Raw genomic sequence first — 22,961 nt, 5'->3', positions numbered from 1 at the left:
ACAGATGTCTGCCAAAAGTGAAGATATTTTTATTTTTTCTCTATAAATAATTATGTTTTATGGAAAACAATATTTTGTAAAATCACTGGTATAACATTTCTTGACAGATTTTACCACAAATTCCTTGATAATCTTAGAAATTGTTGTAGTTGATAAAACAAGTTTTTATCAGATCAGCATCGATATTTCAGTAATTCAAGAAAACTGAAGTCACATACTCATAATGAAGTATTAGTCAACGTTGATCTTGAATTTTAGAACTGATGTTAAGGAAGCTCTAAACAGTAGCAGAAACTGATTTTGGGGCTTAATGAAAAATACGGTATATTGTAAACCAACTTTTATTCCCGACGATTTTATTTCGCGATTTACCGAGGTTAAACTAGTTCGCGACGATTAATTTTCGCGATCAAGCCTTTGTTATCTGTTGTTAATAGACAAAAAGACTTTAAGGACTGGTTCGCGGCGAGAAATATTCGGGGGGAAGAGGCTGTCGCGAACTTCGCGAAAATGTCTCGCACGCGAATAGAAGTTGGTTTACAGTATCATTTAAAGGTGCACATACTGAGACTTTTTCATTCATTTATAACAATTCAGGAAATATATTGAAAAACGATGGACTATTTGTGAGCAGAAATCACTGCAATTAACTTACATTGGAAAACTAATGAAAATAATGAATTCAGTTACTTAATCTTCGTCTTATATAATCCTAAAATATTTAAATTTATTACAAAATGTGTAATTAACTGTCAATAACATTTTTTTTTATTTTACCTCTAAAGGCAGATCACTCTAACTGCATATAAGTAAAGCTCTTTAGTGGTTTAAGTATTGAAATAAACGAAGAAATTGGACAAAATTGACAATTTGCCTTCGATTTTATATAATGTTGTTTTCAATGAAGAATATAGAGAAAAAAAATTATCTTCAAATTTTACTCACATCTGTTATGTGATATTGGTTTAATAAGCAAAGGGGTATTATAAAGGCCAAGTATAATTGCATATCAATTCTTTCACTGACTTGAAGATACTCATTTGATCCTGAATAAAGAACTTCATTCATCAATACTGTAATACTCAGGTTTTAAAGACGTTTGATACTCTCTTAAAATTATAGTACCTTCTCAAAGCAACATGTTTCCTTCAAATGTTTTTTTTTAAAAAAGGTCAAAGTAAAAATATATTACTAGAATTATGAACTTTAAACTGCTTTTAAAAATATAAAGTTTTTTGTTTCGTTGAAAATTGTTCATGGTAGTTCAGCCGGAAGAGCGCTGAGCCTCGCTCTGTGATCGGGAGGTCAGCCGCGACACAAGTCGATAAAAATGGGTAGCAGATGTTTCCTTCGCCTAGCACTCGGTTTTTGAAATGAAAAGTTGCGGGTTTTTCGGATGTGACATTAAAGAACCGTGGCATAATAAAAATCTCTCATTGCTCAATGGTCCTGATTTCCGAGTAAAGGTCAAAATTTGAACTTTTTTCTGTACATGTATATGGTGACATCTCTTTATAAGTGATAAATTCTCAATCAACAAGTTCTTTTGTTGAAACATTCAAACAACACCATTACACAGTCTCAATAATACCGTTCTTCACTTTTAGATCAGACAAAATGGAGGGACAGCGATTGTCAAGTGATGAAAATGGAGTTAAATCGTCTAAAGGTTGGGGTGTTATGTGCTACATATATTGATTGTGCTGCATGTATTGATTGTTAATTTGCATTGCACGGGAACATTAAATTTCTTAAATATTATTGAACTCAAAACTTGTATATTTTTTGAAATGTTGAATATGAAACACTTTTGTACACACGTCGCAGATAAAATGTAAAACCTGTTTTTGTTTAACGAAACGTTTGATATTTTCTTTTTATTACAATTATTGACATTTGATTTTAAAGGAGACGTTAAAAAGACATTCTCGATTCTTCCCTCCCCGATTCAACTGTCGACCATAATTGTGCCTGGAGCTCATTGTGTACGTCATATCTCTATTGCGACGTCAGACAGAATAAACGTGCACAAATACTGTGATGAGCTATTACAAATAGACCATGATGGAAAAATATTACAAAATATTTCTATATCTTTCACACATGGTGGTTTCCACGACACCACAGAGAAGGGAGACCTGTTATTTGTTGATCAAGATGGATACAACATCAAAAAGTTTTCAAACGGGGAAACTATCACACTTTTTACGACAGACTGGAAGCCATATTGTATTCACTACTCTCGGATAAATGGGGACATACTTCTAGTTCAACATTTCCTCACACCAAAAGTAAAATATCTCAGCAAAGTCACGAGACATGACAGTACCGGCTGGACACAGGTCATAAAGGTGAACCAGAGAGGAAGGCGACTCTATGAAAACAGACCCTCATTCATCACAGAGAACAGGAATGGGGATATCTGGACGTCGGCATACGGGGGTCAAGTCGTAGTAGTAAATAGCTCAGGACATCATCGCTTTAACTACACAGGTCAAACATTCCAGTCTCATTTTAGGCCCAGCGGTATCTGCACAGATAGTTTTGGACATGCATTGGTGTGCAACTGTTGGTCAAATGATGCATGCGCAAGTATTCATCTTCTGGATCAGGATGGTCAATTCCTACGTCTGTTGATGACGTCAGACGATGGACTACTTCGTCCCAGTGCTCTTTGTATTGATGATAAACACAACCTCTATCTCGGTCAGGAGAATAATAACATAATTACTGTGTACAAGTATCTGCAAGTCTCAGGAAACTAAGGTCTCTGTATAATACTAGTAACTAACGGAAAATGAAATTATAAAAATGAAATTATGTCACGTGGTCAGAGTTAGATCAAGGTTTGTCATATTGAATGTCATCCTTGCAATGCGGCTTTGGATTTTTGGCATATTTCACTGGATATTTTAGGATTCATAACTCTCGTTGAGAAGACCAATCAAATTAAAACTTTAACTAAATAGTTGGATTATGTAGATATATTGGATTCAATTTACACCTAAAATGCACCTGTCAAAAATGGCTCAATGAGATTGGTTGACCAATAGGAAAACAACAATCAAGATTTGAATTTTTTTCCGAAAGAAGACATTACAGCAGTCAGCCAAGAATATGGAATGAAATTGGCCAGGGGTCCAACGGCAAGGTGTTGACTCATGATCTAGACATTACGAGGATGATTGAATGTTTGACGGTTGGTGTCCTTTCTATACCTTTTTGATATTTTCTATTTATTTCCAAAAGCCACCTTGCAAGACTTAAATTTGTCACAAAGTATTTTTGGGGTGTAATTGTTTTTTGGAGGAGGTGATTAGCAGGAGTTATTATAATTCACATGTCAACTCGATATATCAAAGTAAAAGATACAGAGTCTGTTGCACCTGTTATATTTGGGTATATTACTTACTATAGTCATATATCTTAAAGTTTCCCCAGACCAGTTTTACCGGCATTTCCTCATCTTCACCCAAGGAAATAACCATGACTTTGAGGAAATGGAATTTTACATATACTTGAATTAGATGAAGAACGCACACTTTTTGGATGTTTGAATTGTGTTATAGAAAGAGAGAAAATGATGAATATTATAAATAAACACTATCAATTTTTCTCATGAAAATGAGTTGTTGGGTCTAAACTGAGTTTTCTGTTGTTTGTGAACTGTTTTGACAAGCCATTTAAAGCATTAATGCATATGTTACATTAAAACATTTCTTTCAATGTTAAGTATTGTCTGTTTTCGTATAAATTATATAAATCTTGCTTGAATTGTTGCTTTTGGTGCCCAATAGGGCCCTGATCTGAACATAAAGAATATATGCATCTGTATATGTGATATATCCTTTTCCTTAGTTATGTGGTAAATATACTCACTGAAACATACATTAAATAGGACCTCTGAGTCGGTGAATAGTGATAAAAATATATGTGTAACATCTACAAAAACGTAATGAGTCTGGTGATAAAATTAGTTCACTATCCATGTACATTCTCTGTGAAACAATGAAAATTAAATGCACTCACAAGACTGATTACTTTTCAGAAGCATCTTCAATTACGACCTGTACTCTAATTATGATTTATTTTTGTGAAATTTGCAAGAATATATTGGCCTCTGTCAGTATAGATGAAGGATATGGAGATAACGAACGGTAATCAATATCAAAGTACATAAAACAATACAAAATAGGAGCAGAGCAAACACTGACCTCCGAAACATCAGAGATGGGAATCAGGTGCCATGGAGGAGTTAGCATTTCCTGCTAACCGGTCACACTCGCCGTGTGCTCCTTGTCATGATCGGGAAATAACAGGAAAATCCGTCGTCAATTCAGTGTATAAATAATGAACTAACAATAAGTATGAAAAACGTCAGTCAAAATTTGGCTTAATGATAAATTGTATTTGCTGACAAGGTGATAGTATAGACCATAGAAATTACGAAATGATGACTTTAAACGAGACTGCTGATTTTCTTGTTTCCTCAACTTGCTTTTCAATAATTTACCTCGATATTTTTTACATGAATTTCAAGCCATATTCCCCACCAAAAAAAAATAGTTTGTATATACCAATGAAATTTTATATATACATCCAAGTACATTAGATACTAGTACTTCTATGAGAACATGTTAGCAGCTAAATTCCCAATCAATACTTAGGACATTTTTTAATATAAAGCTATAATTAGGCTTCGACATATTGATTCAATTACTGACTAAATATTGATTTTTGAATCCTCCAATAAAGAAAAGCACGAACACCGTATGCAATGGTTCGTAATATTTACTTCACAACAAAACAAACAAAAGTTAGATCTTTTTAAAAAAATCCTTTAAATGGTTTCCTCTGTTTAATAACTGCACGCAATACAAGCCTGTACCGAATTTGTCAAAAAACCTTTGATAAGACTTGTATTATCAATATCTTAAAAATCATTCTGATACTGCGCATGCACATCTGAATGAGGGGTATGTACCATGTTTTATTTTTTATAATTATTGATGAACTATTGTCAAACTGTACATGCTGTGTTGTTCTAATTTTTCACCTTCATGCGCTACTTACGTTTATGAATAAAAACAGGTTAAATTTTCAGGTGGTGATTTAAATAAACAATAAATGTATTTTTATTTATGTGTAAAACATATTCATCTAATTATATATGTATGTGCGAAGTCATACATGCTAATCAGCATCCCTAAACGAAGACTTTGAATGGACTTTTGCGAGAAGAACTGACTTTTATGGTTGACGGTTTACTTTGACATTTAAACGCGTGTCATGTACGGAGGTACAGAATTGATAATAGATAAGAAAACCTTTCTGTTGGTAATAGATATGGTGTAAGGGGCAGTGACACGTGAAGTCGGCTAGTTGAGGATATTGTAATTGTCGTTTTATTCAAGGGTAACTTATTTGTGCGAGTGCTCTGGAAAAACCCTATATTTTTGTTTAATTTAAATGTTGAGCTAAATATTTAAATCGTAAAAGAACTTTCGTACATTGTCCAAGTGTAAAAGTAAACCGTCAAATGTTAAAGTCAGCGTATTTCGCAAAAGTCCAATATGCATACATGTACAGCAAAAATTCATTAACATTTCCTGCATAGGTGTATGTCTTCCAGTAAATTTAATACGTAAATATACGTTCTACGTAAAAACAATATATAAAACGCGACAGGCTTTTAACAAATAAGTTGATGATACAAGAATATTAATAAATATTGTTTAAAGTAAATGTTTCGCAAATTCTATATGGTCATATATACATACTTAAAAGTGATTTGTAACTAATAGATTTGACTTATAACATAATTTACACATAATACAATGTAATTAGTAGGACTTTTATATGCTCTTTGATGATAAATTATGACAGCTCCCAAATGGTTTTTCATGGTTTCTCGTCAAATACAGTTGTCTTTGTATTTGTTCTTTTTAAAGCAGTCCTTTGCCTTGTCTAGACACACAAAAACAGTGCAGCTCATGTAACTTCTCTATTTTCTGTGCATTAATATGACTCTAAAGCGCAAGATGATAAACAGTATTTCTCAGCTGTTCGACTGCTTTCCATGCTAAAAAGCTGGCATTCTTTCAGGGTTACTTTCTGAAATCTTGCGTCATGAAAGATACTCCCAACCGCAAAATTTTCAAAGTTTAGGACCTTAAATGAATAAAATAATTTTCTTGTCAATATTAACAATTTGCTATTTTTAAAGATAAACAATACTTTATTATCCCATATCTTTTGGCATGTTTTCTTTATACAACATTGTCATTTTTCAGACGAGGACGGAAGATGTACAAAGTACTTAGAAAAATACTCATCTAAAAATGTCAGTTTGGAAATTTCTACTTCATAGTATCAAAGAAAACTCGATTGATTTAATTTGTAAATACCTATTGCAGAATCATACAGATATAACATCATACCATTTATTAATAAAGTTCCCTTTGAAACATCGACGTTGAAGACTTAGTATAATGAATATACCTTTGACATAAAATATTTAATACGAGGGTTGTCCGGTAAAATCGTGGACAAAGCGTTTTTCTCAAAAAGTAATGGACACACTAAGCTGAAATTTTCGGTAAATGTGTATTTATCATATTTAAGTGCATCATAATTTTTTGGTAATCTATATAAACAAAAAAATAAATAAAAATTTTTTTACGCCTCGTACATATAAGGGTTATGTCTCGTGCTGAAGTTCGATTTTGTTAAATTTTATTGCAAGAATATTGTGACCTTAATTTGTGCAAAAAATCATGTGAGTTTAAAAACTGCGTTGAGCTGTATATGCCATATAAGACTAATGTTTTCACATTGATTTTACAGATCATGTCAACTGTTTGATCATACACGTCAAAGTTTAAATAGGTTACCAGAAGAGAGCATTTTATTCTGTTAACATATTGAAACTTCTACAAATAAATAAAAGCATTTTCAAAAATCCTGTTCGTAGAAACACCTACAAATCACGTGCCATAACAGTTTCAATTATATACTGGTACCTTTACTTTTAGATCAAATGGTATGAAAGGGCTCCGAGGGCACAGTGATGAAAAATGGAGTTTAAAAAGTCTAAAGGTTGGGGTTTTTAACCTTTATATTTTTATTGTTGATTTGCATTGCACAGGAACTTTAAAAATTTCAACGATGAGACATTCAAATCATAACATGTATACATGATGTCAATATAAAAAAGATTTCTACCCATGTCAGTTAAATGTAAATCGTGTTTTAATAATACGATGAAGGTTTGAATTTTTTCTTTACAATTTTTTATTTGAATTTAAGGGGACGGTGAAAAGACATTCTCGATTCTTCCTTCCCCGATTCAGATATCAACCATGACGGTGCCTGGAGCTCAATGTGTACGTCATATCTCTATTGTGACGTCAGACAGGATATGGGTTCACAACGACCGTGACCAGCTATTACAAATAGACAAAAATGGAAAGATATTACATAATATTCCTAAATTCTTCACAATGAGTGGATTTCATCACACAACAGAGGAAGGAGACCTGTTATTTGTTGAACAAAGTGAATACACAGTAAAACGGATTGCAAAAGACGGGGAAATTACCACACTTTTTACGACAGAATGGAAGCCATATTGTATTCACTACTCTCGGATAAATGGGGAAATACTTCTAGTTCAATATACAAGCACAACAAAAGGGAAGTTTCTCAGTAAGGTCACGAGACACGACAGTACCGGCTGGACACAGGTCATAGAGGAGGACAGGAATGGACGGCGGGTGTATGAAAACGTACCCCAATACATCACAGAGAACAGGAACGGGGACATCTGGACGTCGTCAAGCTGGGGTCAAGTTGTAGTCGTGGACAGCTCAGGCCAGCATCGGTTTAACTACACAGGTCAAAAGTTCCAGTCTCATTTTAAGCCCAGTGGTATCTGCACAGATAGTTTTGGACATGCATTGGTGTGCAACTGTTGGTCTAAAGATGCAAGTATTCATCTTCTTAATGAAGATGGTGGATTCTTACGTCTGTTGATGACGTCAGACGATGGATTTCGTCGTCCCTGTGCTCTGTGTTTGGATGACAAACACAACCTCTATCTTGGTCAGGAGACCAGTAATATTATCACTGTGTACAAGTATCTAAAGGTCACAAAAGATTGAGGTTCCTATAATAAATAACTGAAATAAAATTCGGTCATCTGATAAGTCTTTTAAAAGCAAGGCTTACTGGTATTGAATATAATTAAATGATTGCCTTTCTCTAGCTTTTAACGATTTCTATTTAATTTCATGATCAAAAACCACATTAATTGCAAGATTTAAGTAAATTTGTCACTACATATTGTTTGGTTGTAACTGTTTTAAGAGGAAATCAAAAGCAATAGTGACTTTGATTCGTATGTCAACTCAATATATCGCAGCAAATTAGAAATAAGAAAGCTATATAGTCTGTCGCATTTGTTTGATATCAGGATTTTTTAATAAAGTGTATATTGATATGTATATCTTTCAGTTCCCTTCGACCAGTATTATTCGGCTTTGCCTCGGGATATTTTTCTGACCTTGGAGTATTTGAACCTCGTTATATTTCATTACAAAAATATCTTCATCTCAGTCAATATTGATATTTTTCTGGTAAATTTAATGAAAAATTTCATCACCTAACAAGAGGCCCAGGGGCCACAGCGCTCACCTGAGCACATCGGGCTTGAATTTACCCCCCCCCCCTTCCAGGCGTTCATCATTTGAACAAACTAGAATCTACACTACCTGAGGATGATTCCATATAAATATCACTAATCATAGCTTTGAAGTACTTGAAAAGAAGATTTTAAAAGGTTTCCCTATATATCCCTATGTAAAACTTGGGTCGGCCATTTTGGCCTCACCCTAGCCCCGGGGGTCATGATTTGAACAAATTTGAATCTACACTACCTGATGATGATTCCACATGCGTTTCATCTTTCCTGGCCCAGTGGTTCTGGAGAAGGATTTTTAAAGATATTTCCCTTTATATTCCTATGTAAAACTCGGGTCAGCCATTTTGGCCCCACCCTTGCCCTGGGGGTCATCATTTGAACAAACTTGAATCTACACTACCTGAGGATGATTCCACAAGAGTTTTATCTTTCCTGGACCAGTGGTTCTGGAGAAGATTTTTAAAGAATTTTCCTATATATAATGTAAAACTTGGGTCAGCCATTTTGGCCCCACCCTTGCCCCGGGGGGTCATGATTTGAACAAACTTGAATCTACACTACCTGAGGATGATTCCACATGAGTTTCATCTTTCCTGGCCTAGTGGTTCTTGAGAAGAAGATTTTTAAAGATTTTTCTCATATATTCCTATGTAAAACTTGGGTAGGCCATTTTGGCCCCACCCTTGCCCCGGGGTCATGATTTGAACAAACTTGAATCTACACTACCTGAGGATGATTCCACATAAGTTTAATCTTTCCTGGCCCAGTGGTTCTGGAGAAAAAGATTTTTAAAGATTTTTCCTATATATTCCTATGTAAAACTTGGGTCGGCCATTTTGGCCCCACCCTTGCCCCGGGGGTCATCATTTGAACAAATTTGAATCTACACTACCTGAGGATGATTCCACAAGAGTTTCATCTTTCCTGGCCATGTGGTTCTGGAGAAGAAGATTTTTAAAGATTTTTCCTATATATTCCTATGTAAAACTTGGGTCGACCATTTTGGCCCCGTCCTTGCCCCGGGGATCATGATTTGAACAAGCTTGAATCTACACTACCTGAGGATGATTCCACATGAGTTTCATCTTTCCTGAACCAGTGGTTCTGGAGAAGAAGATTTTTAAAGATTTTTCCAATATATTCCTATGTAAAACTTGGGTCGGCCATTTTGGCCCCATCCTAGCCCCGGGGGTCATGATTTGAACAAGCTTGAATCTACACTACCTGAGGATGATTCCACATGAGTTTCATCTTTCCTGGACCAGTGGTTCTGGAGAAGAAGATTTTTAAAGATTTTTCCAATATATTCCTATGTAAAACTTGGGTCGGCCATTTTGGCCCCACCCTAGCCCTGGGGTCATGATTTGAACAAACTTGAATCTACACTACCTGAGGATGATTCCACATGAGTTTCATCTTTCCTGGACCAGTGGTTCTGGAGAAGAAGATTTTTAAAGATTTTTCCTATACATTCCTATGTAAAACTTGGGTCGGCCATTTTGGCCCCACCCTTGCCCCGGGGGTCATGATTTGAACAAACTTGAATCTACACTACCTGAGGATGATTCCACATGAGTTTCATCTTTCCTGGCCCAGTGGTTCTGGAGAAGAAGATTTTTTAAAATTGCCATTAATTTTTAACAAATTCATGATTATCTCCCCTTGGAAAAGGGCATGGCCCTTCATTTGAACAAACTTGAATCCCCTTCACCCAAGGATACTTTGTATTAAGTTTGGTTGAAATTGGCCCAGTGGTTCTTGAGAAGAAGATGAAAATTTGAAAAGTTTACGATGACAACAACGACAACGACAACGACGACAGACAACGGACAAATTTTGATCAGAAAAGCTCACTTGAGCCTTCGGCTCAGGTGAGCTAAAAACCAATAATATTATTTGTATATTTTCACATTATCAAACACATGAAATTCTAAACGAATCTATATATATATGACTAATTACACCAACTGTAAGTTGCAGTGAAAAAAAAAATAAGATAAATTCATAATAATAAATATTTATTATTGAAAAGATAACAAGAAGACCTTGATCATATGAAACAAGAAATCTCAGTTAACATACACCTCTAACATTAGACAGAAGGCCTGGTCTGTATCTTAAAGTTAGACTGGACCGCGGACCAGACTCTGGATTTCTGTAGAGTGGCACCTTACCAACTAACACACTTCTTAATATCAGTACTGAACTCACTCACGTTAACTTTCACTTTCACATTGACCTCAAATACACAATCTTCATTAAAAAAAAAGGAAAAAGGGGGAGGGGGGGGGGGGGGGGGTAGGGGAGGGAAACGCATCAAACAACAAAATAACTACTCTTTTCCCTTTCATAACATAATTCTTTTTATCAAAACATAACTTTCTGAAAATCTCATAATGTGCCACATTAAAGCTAACACTGCAATAATGAAAACATGGAATGATGTACAATTCATTCATTTAAAAGAAATCAATACAGTGTATACTGTTGACTGTGTCAAGACTTGCCAAATTAATGTAAATCACAAATTATAAATGTTTCCAAATCATTAAGAAATATAAACAAATGTGCAAAACATATATACAATACTCATACCTATCACAAGCTCACACTTTCAGAAAGAGATTTTACTTTTATTCTATTTTCCACTACATTATGCATAGTATAATTGCCTCTACTGCTAAATTGCTACTTAACTGCTCCCCTTTTTGTGTGAATTTTTATATGTCAATCAAAAGATGCCAACAGTGCTATGCAAATAATTCAAACAAACAAACAATACAAATTTATCTGCTGAGCTTTGAATCTTAGTAGATGAACAAGTGACCCAACATGAAAAAGCTTGGTTAAAATACAAAGTTGGTTAGTATACAAATTAGGAGTTCGTCAAATTTATGTTAGAAGTGGGATGTTATATAAGGTCAAAGGAGATATTTACTTAAAGAAGAACATTAATATAAGTCATTGAAAAAATGTTAAGAAAAATCAGAAAGAGAGATATGTACAGTAATGAGATCCAAAGAAATGTATAACATTTCATTCATCCTCTAACCTACTGTGAAGTTCTGTATACAATAAACAAACTCAACATCAAACCTGCATACAAAACACAAAGTCAATATCAAATCATTTCATGAACGGAACATTGTTATTGCTAAGTCTAAATACTGAAAAAAGAAAAGAAAATAGAATTCATTATTATGTACAATTATGAATGATAGTATACTTTAAACTGAAAAATTCTGAAGATAATTTCTTCGATACTAAACTACTACCCAAAACTTTACATTCAAGGAGATTGCTAGTTGTACATGTAATGTCATAGACTTATAAAAAATCTAGATGCTCTCTCTCTCTCTCTAACACCGAAATAAGAGAAAAGAAATATACACGACAACAAGTAAGAAACCATATCACATGTAAATAGAATGATTTATAAATAACTTACTAACACCTAAACTATAAATAAAGTATAAACTTTGTACACCCAATAAACCTCATGAAAATAAAGGAATAACAAAACTGTTGTCACACCGATTCTTCACAGAATACAAACACTCCACCTTGTATACACAGAATAACAAACCATTCTTGTTCACTACTCTGTAAACGTTAACTCTAGAGACGTGCTGGTACAGATTTACACGACGAAACACAGATTTTAAAAAAGCGTCATCTTTATCCATCCCGATTCTTGAGCAGGATTGAGAACAAACCTGTATGACATATATGTGAAGACTTAGGGAAAACACTCGTCAGTCTTATTTTAAAAATTTCCTTCTTCATGTGATGTCTTCGAACAGAGTGGCATAAGACAGTATAATTGAGAGACAAGAAGTATTTTTCATAAATGTAGAGTCCTCCCTTTTCTCACTAATGCAGCTGATTATTTTTAAGCATTACTTCAGAAGACTTTTATAAAGATTTTTTTTTTCTAATCCATCAGAATTTTTTTTTGAAACAACCATTCCACACATGAAATACAGTTGTTAAAAAAAAACATCAGGAAAAAACAAAACAGCAGTTGTTGTGTAAAAGGAATGTCGGAGTGGAATCAATTTCTCCTAGAATTTATTCTAACATATCCTGTAAAAAAAAAATATAGCAGTGAGTTAATTTTGACGTGAATGTCTTTCAGATTTGTACATTTCTAACTGAATTAGATGTTGCCATGATTGTCTTACTTGATTTTGATGTTTTTGTCTTTTAGAATTGTACATTTCTAACTAACTTAGTCTTATTAGATTTTCTTTTTTAAAGTGTGTGTCTTTTAGAGCTGTACATTTCTAACTGACTTAGCTATTGTCATTATAGTCTTTATTAGATTTTGACATTAACGTCTAATAAAATTGTACATTTCTGACTGAGTTGGCTGTTGCCATGATTGTTTAAATTAATTTTGATGCGTACATCTTTTAGAATTGTACATTTCTGACTGACTAAGCTGTCCTGTACTTACTACATCTGAATCATCGTGATACGATTTAACCCGTGTGTGATTTGAACTGGACTGGCTCCCTGCCGTACTTCCGTACATATTCTTCTCTTTCCTGACGGCAGGAGAATTCAGCTCCTGAAAAACAGATGGAAGACGTGTTGCATTTAACTGGAGCTTAGTTTTTAAAAATATTCACAAAACAAGAGGCCCACGGGCCTTATAGGTCACCTGAGTATCATGTAACAACTTTCCAGCGATTGTATTTGGCTAGTGTTTTAATCCAAAAGCCATGAAATTCACAAATTTTGAAGGAGGCACCATTGCTTATCAAAGGGCAGATTTCAAAGCATTAATTTATTTTTAGTCAAAGTACCTCCCTGGGACCCCTGACCCAGCGGCCCTGAAATTATCTATTTTGAAAGAGGCCCCTTTCTTCATTATAAGGCCAGCATTTTTTTTTTATGTTTAGGTTTAGTTATGAACATGAGAATAAAAAAGTCTCGAAGGAGAAGGAAAAAAATTTTTTTTTTGATAAATCAATTATTAACATTTGTTCATTCTTTTTTTATGCTATTCTAATAGGCTCCTTACCACTGGACACATAATGCTTACAATAGGAAAGTAGAACATTTAATTGCTTATTTCATCATCTGCCAGTCTGGGCAAGTTATATAAATTTTGTGATGTTGGTCAAAATATATTTTTAAAAATCAATTCTTTAAAAGTCTTTCAATATATCTTCATTTTTTGAATATGTGTTAGGTGAATGTGTAGACATTGTTCTAAAATTTACTTGATGCCTAAAATTATAATTCCTATCATAAAACAGACAGGGAGTATTGGGGAACATTTTTTTTTCAATTAAGTGTAAAATAATTTTTCTGGCTGATACAGATGATACTACATGCCTGTATATATTTGTATATTCTTGCCTTTTGATAGTTGATTTTTTTTTTTATTTCTTCAGGTTATTGTTTATTTCTTCCTCAAATGGACTTAACTTCTCCCATAGTTTTATTCATTACATCTGATGCATAAGCAACCATTTTCTAATGAATGATGCTTAGACTGTAAGCTATAACAGAGACCTAAACATATGCAATAGCTACCACGGGCAGTTTAAAACCTGGGGGAGGAAAATAATTTACAGACAGATACTTTTGAAACGAATACATAATTATCTCACCAGCATGTCATTGTGCAACAAAGTCGTCAGCATTTTTTTTGTCCTTTGAACGGGTGAAACGTTTTGAATGGCACTCGTATCGATGAATTTTACACTAAACCAAGGTATCTTCTCAGTTCTAGCTTTATTGGTTACAGACTACTAATTTTACCCCTATTTCATTGACCACTCAAGTAGTTCCAGTTTAAAAATAGAGGTTTTTTCTTAAAAATTCTTTGGGGTGTTTATGGAGTGGACTGATGTTATTTTTGGGTATAGATGGAAAGGAGAGGGTTTGAAAAAAAATATAAAATTGTTAATATGTGAAATTTTGCACTTAAGCGCGTAGCAGGAAGGGTGTAAAGAGGCCCATATTTACCCTTTCCCCGAAGAGAAAGTGAAAAAAGCAGGGTAGGGGTTATTTGCGATGCCTTAGCAGAAACTGCATGCGATGAATTTTCCTGAGAGTCTGAAAAATTTTTGGACTTGAATTCTTCTAACTCTGTGCCAAGTTTCAGGTAAGTTGAGCTGGTGTAATTTTTTTAATCATTTTTTATATTATAAAGGAATGTATAGCAAAATAATTGGTAGTCTGTGTCCTATGAGGTCAAAGGTCAAATCTCACGTTAATCAATTTATTGGCACTTTTTGGATAATTTGGAACTAATTATGCAAATTGTTGACAAATTTTATGGAAAAAATTGTATTTTGGAGAAGTTAAATGGATTTAAATAATTGAAAAGGGGGAGGGGGCACCTGCTCAGCTAGTCAAAGGTATGACGTAATGTGTGCAATTGATGTGTGTCAACAATATTTATGCAATATGAATTTTGATTCTATATATAATGTTGTAGGTGACATAAAACCCATTCCTCGCCTATACTGCTTTTTTAAATGCCAAATGGAGTTCAAAAACCAAGGTATGTTTTAAACATTTGATTGTTCAGATTACACTGTTGTTAATAGGAAAGTAATGCCTAATTTCTCAAAACTTTGGCTACTTGGTGTCTGTAATTATAGTTGACACAGTTACTTATTAATTTGACACAATTACTTATTAATCATGAATGTGAACTAAAGTTGAAATTCTTAAAAAAATTTTTTTCAGTGGCTCATTTCTACCTGACTGATGTGGGATTGCAAACAGTTATAGCCTGGATGGGTGGCTTCATAAAAAATCAGGCCAGTTGCCAGTCAGAAGTGAACAATTTTGTACCAGTAGCAGAGACAATGATCATTCAGAAAACAAGATACAGCTGTCAACAATATTACAGTCCACAACAGCCAAGTTAAAGGTATATAGTCAACTGACTCTTAAGTTTGTATTATTTTTTTGTGTTTGATTTCTTTTTTACACTGTTTTCATCTGTCATCATCATCTCTTGCCAATCAATGTGTACTCTCTGAAACTTTCTCTTTTTCCTTCTTCTTTTGGAATTGAATATCTGCTGTCTGATTGCTGGCACTGATCTGTGATTGTCCAAGACAGGGGAGGTCAGTAAGGTGCTCAACATTTCATATGGGATGTTTGGTCCTACTGACTTCTTCTACTCTTGTGGCATCTTGGACATCATTGTCGGTGGTCGCATATCAGACAAAATCATCATTTTTTGACAAGGACATGTGTTTTCAAGATTTTGGATAAACACTGTGCAGAAATAGTGATACACAAGAAAGACAGAATTTATGTACTCCATTTTAATAGAACCTTCTCTACACCCCCCCCCCCCCCCCCCACCCCCCCCCCCCCCCCCCCCCCCCCCCCCCCCCCCCCCGTTCTAGCTTCCAAGCATCTCCAGGAGTGATTATAGGTGACACAGGCATGGTATGTATTTTCTATGCTGAACCATTGAAAGTATATAGACATGCTTTTTAATCATTTTGTTTTTTTTTGGTACCTTTACAGTGCAGAGTTGCCTCCCCTTTTCTTACAGCAGCCTGAAGAATGTATGTAGGTAAAATGCATATATAAATTCCTTTTCTTGTAAATTCAGAATTATAAAATCCAAAATTTCACAGAATTTTTGGTATTTATTATCTAATAATGCATATTGTTACAAGAAATACCCATCAAAGAAGTCTAAATATGACCAGGGATAATCCAATTAGAGTAGTAAGTACCACTTCCTGACAGAGGCTGAATTGACCAGGTTGGATAATCTGCTTATAACAATCCCTTTCCCTTAACTTTTATACTAATTTTTTATAGCCTATATATTGTAGAATTTTTTAATATTTGTTTTACTAAAATTAAAATGTGCTAAATATTTTTATTTTTAATATTTCCAAGAATTTTATGCTTTCTGAAGGTATTTCTTTGAAAAATTGTTTAAAATATTTACTTATGCAATAGGTTAAGTTTTGTTCTTGAAATTTGTGTAGGACATATTTATCTAGTATACAAAAATATAAGGAAAGAAAATAACTGTCATGCATGTGAGCTGTGAGCATTTCAAATCTGAGAACTGTGTGCCCAATGCTTATTTTACACTCTGATTTAAGGTGTTCCAGCACATCAATTAAAGGGCCATAACTCTACTTAGGAATCATCAATTTCAATGAAACTTCACCGGCCACTTTGTAGATACAAAAGACTCCAGCATGTCAAATTTCAGCAAAATCAGACAAGGTTTGTGTCCTTATTAGGTTACAGACTACTAATTTTACCCCTATTTCATTGACCACTCAAGTAGTTCCAGTTTAAAAATAGAGGTTTTTTCTTAAAAATTCTTTGGGGTGTTTATGGAGTGGACTGATGTTATTTTTGGGTATAGATGGAAAGGAGAGGGTTTGAAAAAAAATATAAAATTGTTAATATGTGAAATTTTGCACTTAAGCGCGTAGTAGGAAGGGTGTAAAGAGGCCCATATTTACCCTTTCCCCGAAGAGAAAGTGAAAAAAGCAGGGTAGGGGTTATTTGCGATGCCTTAGCAGAAACTGCATGCGATGAATTTTCCTGAGAGTCTGAAAAATTTTTGGACTTGAATTCTTCTAACTCTGTGCCAAGTTTCAGGTAAGTTGAGCTGGTGTAATTTTTTTAATCATTTTTTATATTATAAAGGAATGTATAGCAAAATAATTGGTAGTCTGTGTCCTATTTACCCGCCGTTTCATCTTAAAACTGGAAGTGCGAGTTCGTAAATTTGAAATCTCGATCCCGACTCAAATTTGACATTGGAAAGAAATTTTTTTTTTTTTTCTGAAAACTCAAAACCTTGAGCGGAGGGTTTGTAAAACTGAAAATAAAAAAAATCCTGGCCTTAAATATGTAATTAGATCATTAGCATATTAACCAGGAGCAAAGGATAAGATGTTCAAAGAAATCATGCATTTCACTATATAATCATTAGAGCCCCACCCTAAAACAAGAACCCCTGACCCTGGGGCCATAAAATTCACAATTTTGGTAGAGGCACTCTTGCTCATCATAACTATGTACTTAGTTAGTTTATTTAATACCCAGGAGCAGAGAAGAAGATTTTCAAAGAATTCATGTATTTTCACTATATAATCAATAGAGCCCCACCCTAACACCAGAACCCCTGACCCTGGGGCCATAAAATTCACAATTTTGTTAGAGGCACTCTTGCTCATCATAACTATGTACTGAGTTGGTTTATTTAATACCCAGGAGCAGAGAAGAAGATTTTCAAAGAAATAATGCATTTTCACTACCTACTTATTTAGCCCCACCCTAGAACTAGAACCCCTGACCCCAGGGCCATGAATTTCACAATTTTGGTAGAGGACTCATTGCTGATTACAATCATGCAAACAGTTTGACTGCTTGATGTCCAGGAGTAAAGAAGAAGATTTTTAAAGATTGCATTAATTTTAGTGGTTTTGGCCCCACCCCTCCGGCCCCAGGGGGGCAGGGATCATGAAATTCACAATTTTTGTTCCCCTTCACCCATAGATGCTTTGTGCCAAATTTGGTTGAAATTGGTTCAGTGGTTGCAGAGAAGAAGCTGAAAATGTTCAAATGTTAACGCCCGACGGACGACGCACGACGACGGACGAAAACAGATAGCAATAGGTCACCTGAGTTTACTCAGGTGACCTAATGACGAGAAAATTTTTTTTCTGTCAGTAAAAAACAATTTTGCTCAAGATCATGAATGGGAAAACTCCACTCAAGTAAAAAATTACAGTAAAATTTGTAATTAAAGTATGAACTTGGATATTAAGAATTCATGGATATAGCGAAGTTATCTTGGATCCCCAGCTATATCAATTTAATGAATTCCTTATACGGCTATAACAAATTACAGATATAGCATAGTAATTTCAAGGTCCCAGTGACTTCATTATATCCGAGTTTTACTGTATATCGACAGGACGCCACTAACCTCGTCGTCATCTGAGTCGTGGTATACCGTGGCGGATGTGGTAGATATTGCGGTCTCAAACTCATTATCATACTGCTCCGCGTCGTTCTGATTCAACAGGGAATATCTGTACACCACGCGGCTACAACACAAAACATCCACAGCTTAATGTCACTCAATTAAAATTACAGCAGGGAATATCTGTACACTACGCGGCTACAACACAAAACAGGGATAGTGAAATAATGAACACTGTTCTTACTGTAACCGAATTACTGTGAAATCACTAATTTTTGTGGAAGTTTAATTTTCGTTGTTTTCGAGGTATTGAGAGACCCACAAATTTAAGACCACCATGAAATGTAAAATTTCATATGCATTACTTACTAAACATTCTCCAACCACGAAATCAAATCCCCACAAACCAATATTTTTCCTCAAACCTCAAAAATTTGTGATTTTACAGTATTCTGTATTATTTTATGTATACTCACTGTCGCCTGAGTATGATGTATTTGTGTATACTCACTGTCGCCTGAGTAATATGTATTTGTGGATACTCACTGTCACCTGAGTATGATGTATTTGTGGATACTCACTGTCGCCTGAGTATTATGTATTAGTGGATACTCACTGACGCCTGAGTATTATATATTTGTGGATACTCACTGTCGCCTGAGTATTATGTATTTGTGGACTAGGAAGACACCCATGATAACAACTAACAACACGACAATGATCACCACCGCCGCTATCACACTGCTATTGTGACCTCCCGACTCCTACAAGGTCAAAGGTCCAAGGTTATAAATCAAGTCTAAAAATGACATTCTAAATAATACGAGAAAAAAAAATTATTTTCTGATTTTAGAATTATCAATTTATATAATTTAATATAATGTATTGTAAAATAATCTTTAAAACATTTTTGTCTCTTTGAGATAAAAGCATAAAAAAAATGTCAGTGTTATCTGTTATAAACTCTGGATTAAAAATTTTTAAGTTGGCAGGGGTGATAAGGAAGCATACAGAATATTCTACCTTGACTAAGTCAGTGAAACATTATGAAGTCATAGTGGGTGAGATGACGTCAATTTTAAAACACAGGTTTTCGTAGTATTGGTATTTAGAGATGTAAATTAACTCTAAGAAATAAATTGAAACATGTAAGGATTAACAAAATAAGATGTTTTTATTTTGTTATGCTGTATCTGTCAATTTGATGAAAATCTAACAACGATGACGTCATATGTTTACTTCGAGTAACTCAGGAATTGATCATGTAGTGTAAAGAGAATTTGGCTTATACTGCATGTACAAAGATATGTTAAATGGAGTTTAAAAGCATATATCGGGAATATGTGAAATTCATACGGAGTCCAGTTAAATAAACAGGTATGCTAATTTATTTTCATTAATTATATTCTCTTTCGAGGACAGTCAGCTATATCTGTATCCTAGTCCGCCTTTCCTCGGTCATTCGTGACAAAAAATAATGCCATAGAACAACAATAAGCTGGATATTTCAAAACATAAGATTTGTACAGATGGAAAGTTAGCCTTCTAAAATACTTTGAAAGTGCTGCTAGAATCCCAAGTTAAGCATGGTTTTACGAAAATTCTCGGTTCATATGTGTAAAATACAAAACGTAGGGCAAGGTTTCGTGCGAATGTGTGTTATAATTATTTTACTAACAGGACAGTGGGATTCTAACAGCACTTTTTAGGCAAAATAGATGTTTTTCAACTAAATTATTTACTCATAGAAGTTATTAAACTCCGGGTATTGTTGTTCTGTTATTTTTTTATTAAGGAACATTTCGCTATTAATAGAAATCACGTGATGCCGTGGTGGTGGCGCACGTCATTGCGTTAGACACTCTTTTATCTTTAGGCAATAGTCAACCAAGGTTTACGTTTATCAGTGCTTTTGGTAAATTATCTAATTAAATTTTCTTTTAAAAGTCTTAATTTCCCAAGAAATGATTTATATGCTTCCTTAACATACTCGTGTTTAATGTGCCACAGAATTACAACCTGTTGTGAATAAGGAACAGGATTGAATCTACAGTGTCCAAAAGGGGTCAGGCAAATAAAAGTCATGCAAAAAAAAAATCTTTTTTCTATTGCTTTTGGGGTGCAATTTCTCTCTCCTCTGTTTTGTTTTTTTCTTTGTCACCCTCTATTGAGTTTTCCCTTCCTTATAATGCCTTTATAGTACAGTGGACCTTCAGATATCCGGACGCCAGATATCCGGATGCTTCAGTATCCGGACGATTTTTCATCGGAACGAAATTTTTAAATGCTGTGTTGTCTTGTTTAATTGGTGATTCAGATATCCGGATGCTTAACATATCTGGACAAATGGACTGGGAATCAAAGCGTCCGGATAAATGAGGGTCCACTGTATACCTGTATATTTAGCCTAAGGCCACAAAAATTAACTTCTTGGTTCTCAGGCCCTCCCTCATCTCTTCCAAGGGTGCCTCATTGACCCTTTTTACTGCTAAATCAATATGATAAAAACAACAAATCACCTCCCTCAACATTTTTGAGGTATTTTCCAATGTAAAAAGCTGCCTCAGCATGTTTTGCGGGCAATAAAAAAGTTTTCTTAAAATGCTGCCCTCCCTCGTCATTTTTTTAAAAAATGGCCTGAAAAACCAAGGAATTAACTTTGCATTACCTAACCTATACTGGTCACTGTTATGTACCCTACCATCACGTAATACATGTACCTTCTTGTAGGTAATTTCCTCCAGTACAAGTTCTTTGGAATCCTCGGAGCATTGTATGGACATGTCTATCTGTCGCCCCGATGGAGAAAACCCTCCCACACACACATCTCCTGGGATCTTCCTGTATCTGTTAATATTCAGGGGACACTGGTTTTAGCAAAGAAAAATCTCCTTATCCATGGTTTTTTTTTGCCTAGAAACCTTATAAACTTAACCAATATCAAGTAGTTACTGTTACTGAGAAAGTGTTCATGCTTTCAGTAAGTACTAATTAATAGATTCATTTGGAGCACTCTCAAATTATAGGAATAAAGTGGGTCACAACAATAGCACGTGCTCCATTTGTTACAGATTCCAAAAATACTTCAGCACGCGAATCATACTGAATCAGTTAGCATAAAAGAGAACATTATCAGAAGCAAATGTGCTTATTTCTTTGCTTTATGCAAAAAAAAATTCTTTAAATTCCAGAGTATGTTGACCTAAGTCGCAATTATTGTTTATGTTGATGTAAAGAAATCGCATCCTTGACATGCAATGTTCCAGCAGATGAATTGTTGGTAAACATACGTGGCAGAATGCCCTCTGTATACCTAACAACGTCAGTCATTGACTTTCCTAAGTTGAAAATCTCATCACATCATTATTTGATTTTTTTCTCCAAAAAGTTGCAGTCTTCTATAGTAAAGTAGACAAATATACATGTGGAACGTAATTAAAACGAATAATTATGAAAACATTTTATACATTTACAACTGTATTCTTTAAGCTTTCTTGCATAGTGATAAATGTGGCTGAATGCCAAGGATGCATGTTTGCGAGACTTGTGCGAGATCAAGATGTGATCTGGTGCCACGCATGGAGAAGTATCCCCTGTTGAACGGTCACACCAGCCGTGTGATCCCTCTCAAGGTCGGACAATCGGAAAAATTCCTAGATACTGTAGTTTACTGTGTAATCAATCGCTAAATAAAAAGTATATGCAAAACAACGGTACTCATAATATAATTCCAATATTCATGCCTTTAGCCTTATCCGCTTTAAAGTTTAACCGATCGTCCAACTTATGCCAAAATTTAAACGAGAGGTCTCTTTTGAGTGAACAAACACGCAGGAAAATAGACAAGAAAAATTATTTGATCAAATGCACTCCATCCAACTTCTTTGGCGCATTCGGAAGGTATTAATAACTGTTTTATTTATTTATTCTCTTAAAAGGGGTAGTTATTTTTGCATATTTATAAGAATTTACTGTAGTATTCAGAATACGAGGAATAAAGTTTTTTTGTTACATTGTGTTCTTTTTCCCCTTATTGATGAGGTTTATAAGCAGTCAGAATCAGACGTCAGTGCATAGAGTAGTGCTCAGTTTAGCAGTGTTCCCTTTTTGCAATAAATTGTAACACTTGAATCATACATGTATTATCAATATTGTCGTTACCTTAAAGAAAAAGTACAATTACCAAAAGTATTTAGTAATCAAAATTTTTAAATTTTATTTTTGTTCGGTATCAATCTTTCCCAAACTGAAAATCTCAAGCCTCCACGCTTGTTACTGCTGATTTTTTAAACATCTAAATATCTTTTCCTT

At 34.5% G+C, this 22,961-nt stretch overlaps 3 protein-coding genes across 3 annotated transcripts; 2 read left to right on the top strand and 1 right to left on the bottom strand.

Moving 5' to 3' along the window:
- The first annotated feature begins 1,617 nt into the window (after window positions 1–1,617).
- Window positions 1,618–2,765, top strand: LOC134230710 (uncharacterized). The gene is made up of 2 exons (XM_062712552.1): window positions 1,618–1,669; window positions 1,909–2,765. Exons 1-2 carry the CDS (start codon window positions 1,618–1,620, stop codon window positions 2,763–2,765), a joined length of 909 nt encoding a protein of 302 aa, XP_062568536.1.
- A 4,596-nt stretch (window positions 2,766–7,361) lies between these two features.
- LOC134230713 (uncharacterized) lies at window positions 7,362–8,162 on the top strand. The gene has a single exon (XM_062712555.1). It carries the CDS (start codon window positions 7,362–7,364, stop codon window positions 8,160–8,162), a length of 801 nt encoding a protein of 266 aa, XP_062568539.1.
- A 2,856-nt stretch (window positions 8,163–11,018) lies between these two features.
- LOC134230712 (uncharacterized) lies at window positions 11,019–21,511 on the bottom strand. Its single transcript, XM_062712554.1, has 6 exons — window positions 21,371–21,511; window positions 19,302–19,414; window positions 18,654–18,774; window positions 13,161–13,274; window positions 11,798–12,787; window positions 11,019–11,766 (listed from the first exon to the last, which is right to left on the bottom strand). The coding sequence occupies exons 1-5, from the start codon at window positions 21,431–21,433 to the stop codon at window positions 12,773–12,775; spliced, it is 426 nt and encodes a 141-aa protein (XP_062568538.1). The 5' UTR covers window positions 21,434–21,511; the 3' UTR covers window positions 11,019–11,766; window positions 11,798–12,772.
- Window positions 21,512–22,961: the final 1,450 nt, after the last annotated feature.

The sequence above is a fragment of the Saccostrea cucullata genome, unplaced genomic scaffold (genome assembly GCF_032062105.1).
Source record: "Saccostrea cucullata isolate Sc308-1 unplaced genomic scaffold, CSIRO_AGI_Scuc_v1 ctg4264, whole genome shotgun sequence".
Taxonomy (NCBI): domain Eukaryota; kingdom Metazoa; phylum Mollusca; class Bivalvia; order Ostreida; family Ostreidae; genus Saccostrea; species Saccostrea cuccullata.
Note: the sequence above shows the minus strand (reverse complement) of the source record. Positions and strands in the feature narration are given on the sequence as shown.

Coding starts and splice junctions, on each gene's coding strand:
- LOC134230710 (XM_062712552.1), top strand. CDS start 1,618: ATGGAGGGACAGCGATTGTCAAGTGATGAAAATGGAGTTAAATCGTCT. Junction 1,670..1,908: donor TGGAGTTAAATCGTCTAAAG/GTTGGGGTGTTA, acceptor TTGATTTTAAAG/GAGACGTTAAAAAGACATTC.
- LOC134230712 (XM_062712554.1), bottom strand. CDS start 21,433: ATGTCCATACAATGCTCCGAGGATTCCAAAGAACTTGTACTGGAGGAA. Junction 18,775..19,301: donor TACATAATACTCAGGCGACA/GTGAGTATCCAC, acceptor TTTGTGTTGTAG/CCGCGTGGTGTACAGATATT. Junction 13,275..18,653: donor ACGACTCAGATGACGACGAG/GTTAGTGGCGTC, acceptor TCTGTTTTTCAG/GAGCTGAATTCTCCTGCCGT.
- LOC134230713 (XM_062712555.1), top strand. CDS start 7,362: ATGACGGTGCCTGGAGCTCAATGTGTACGTCATATCTCTATTGTGACG.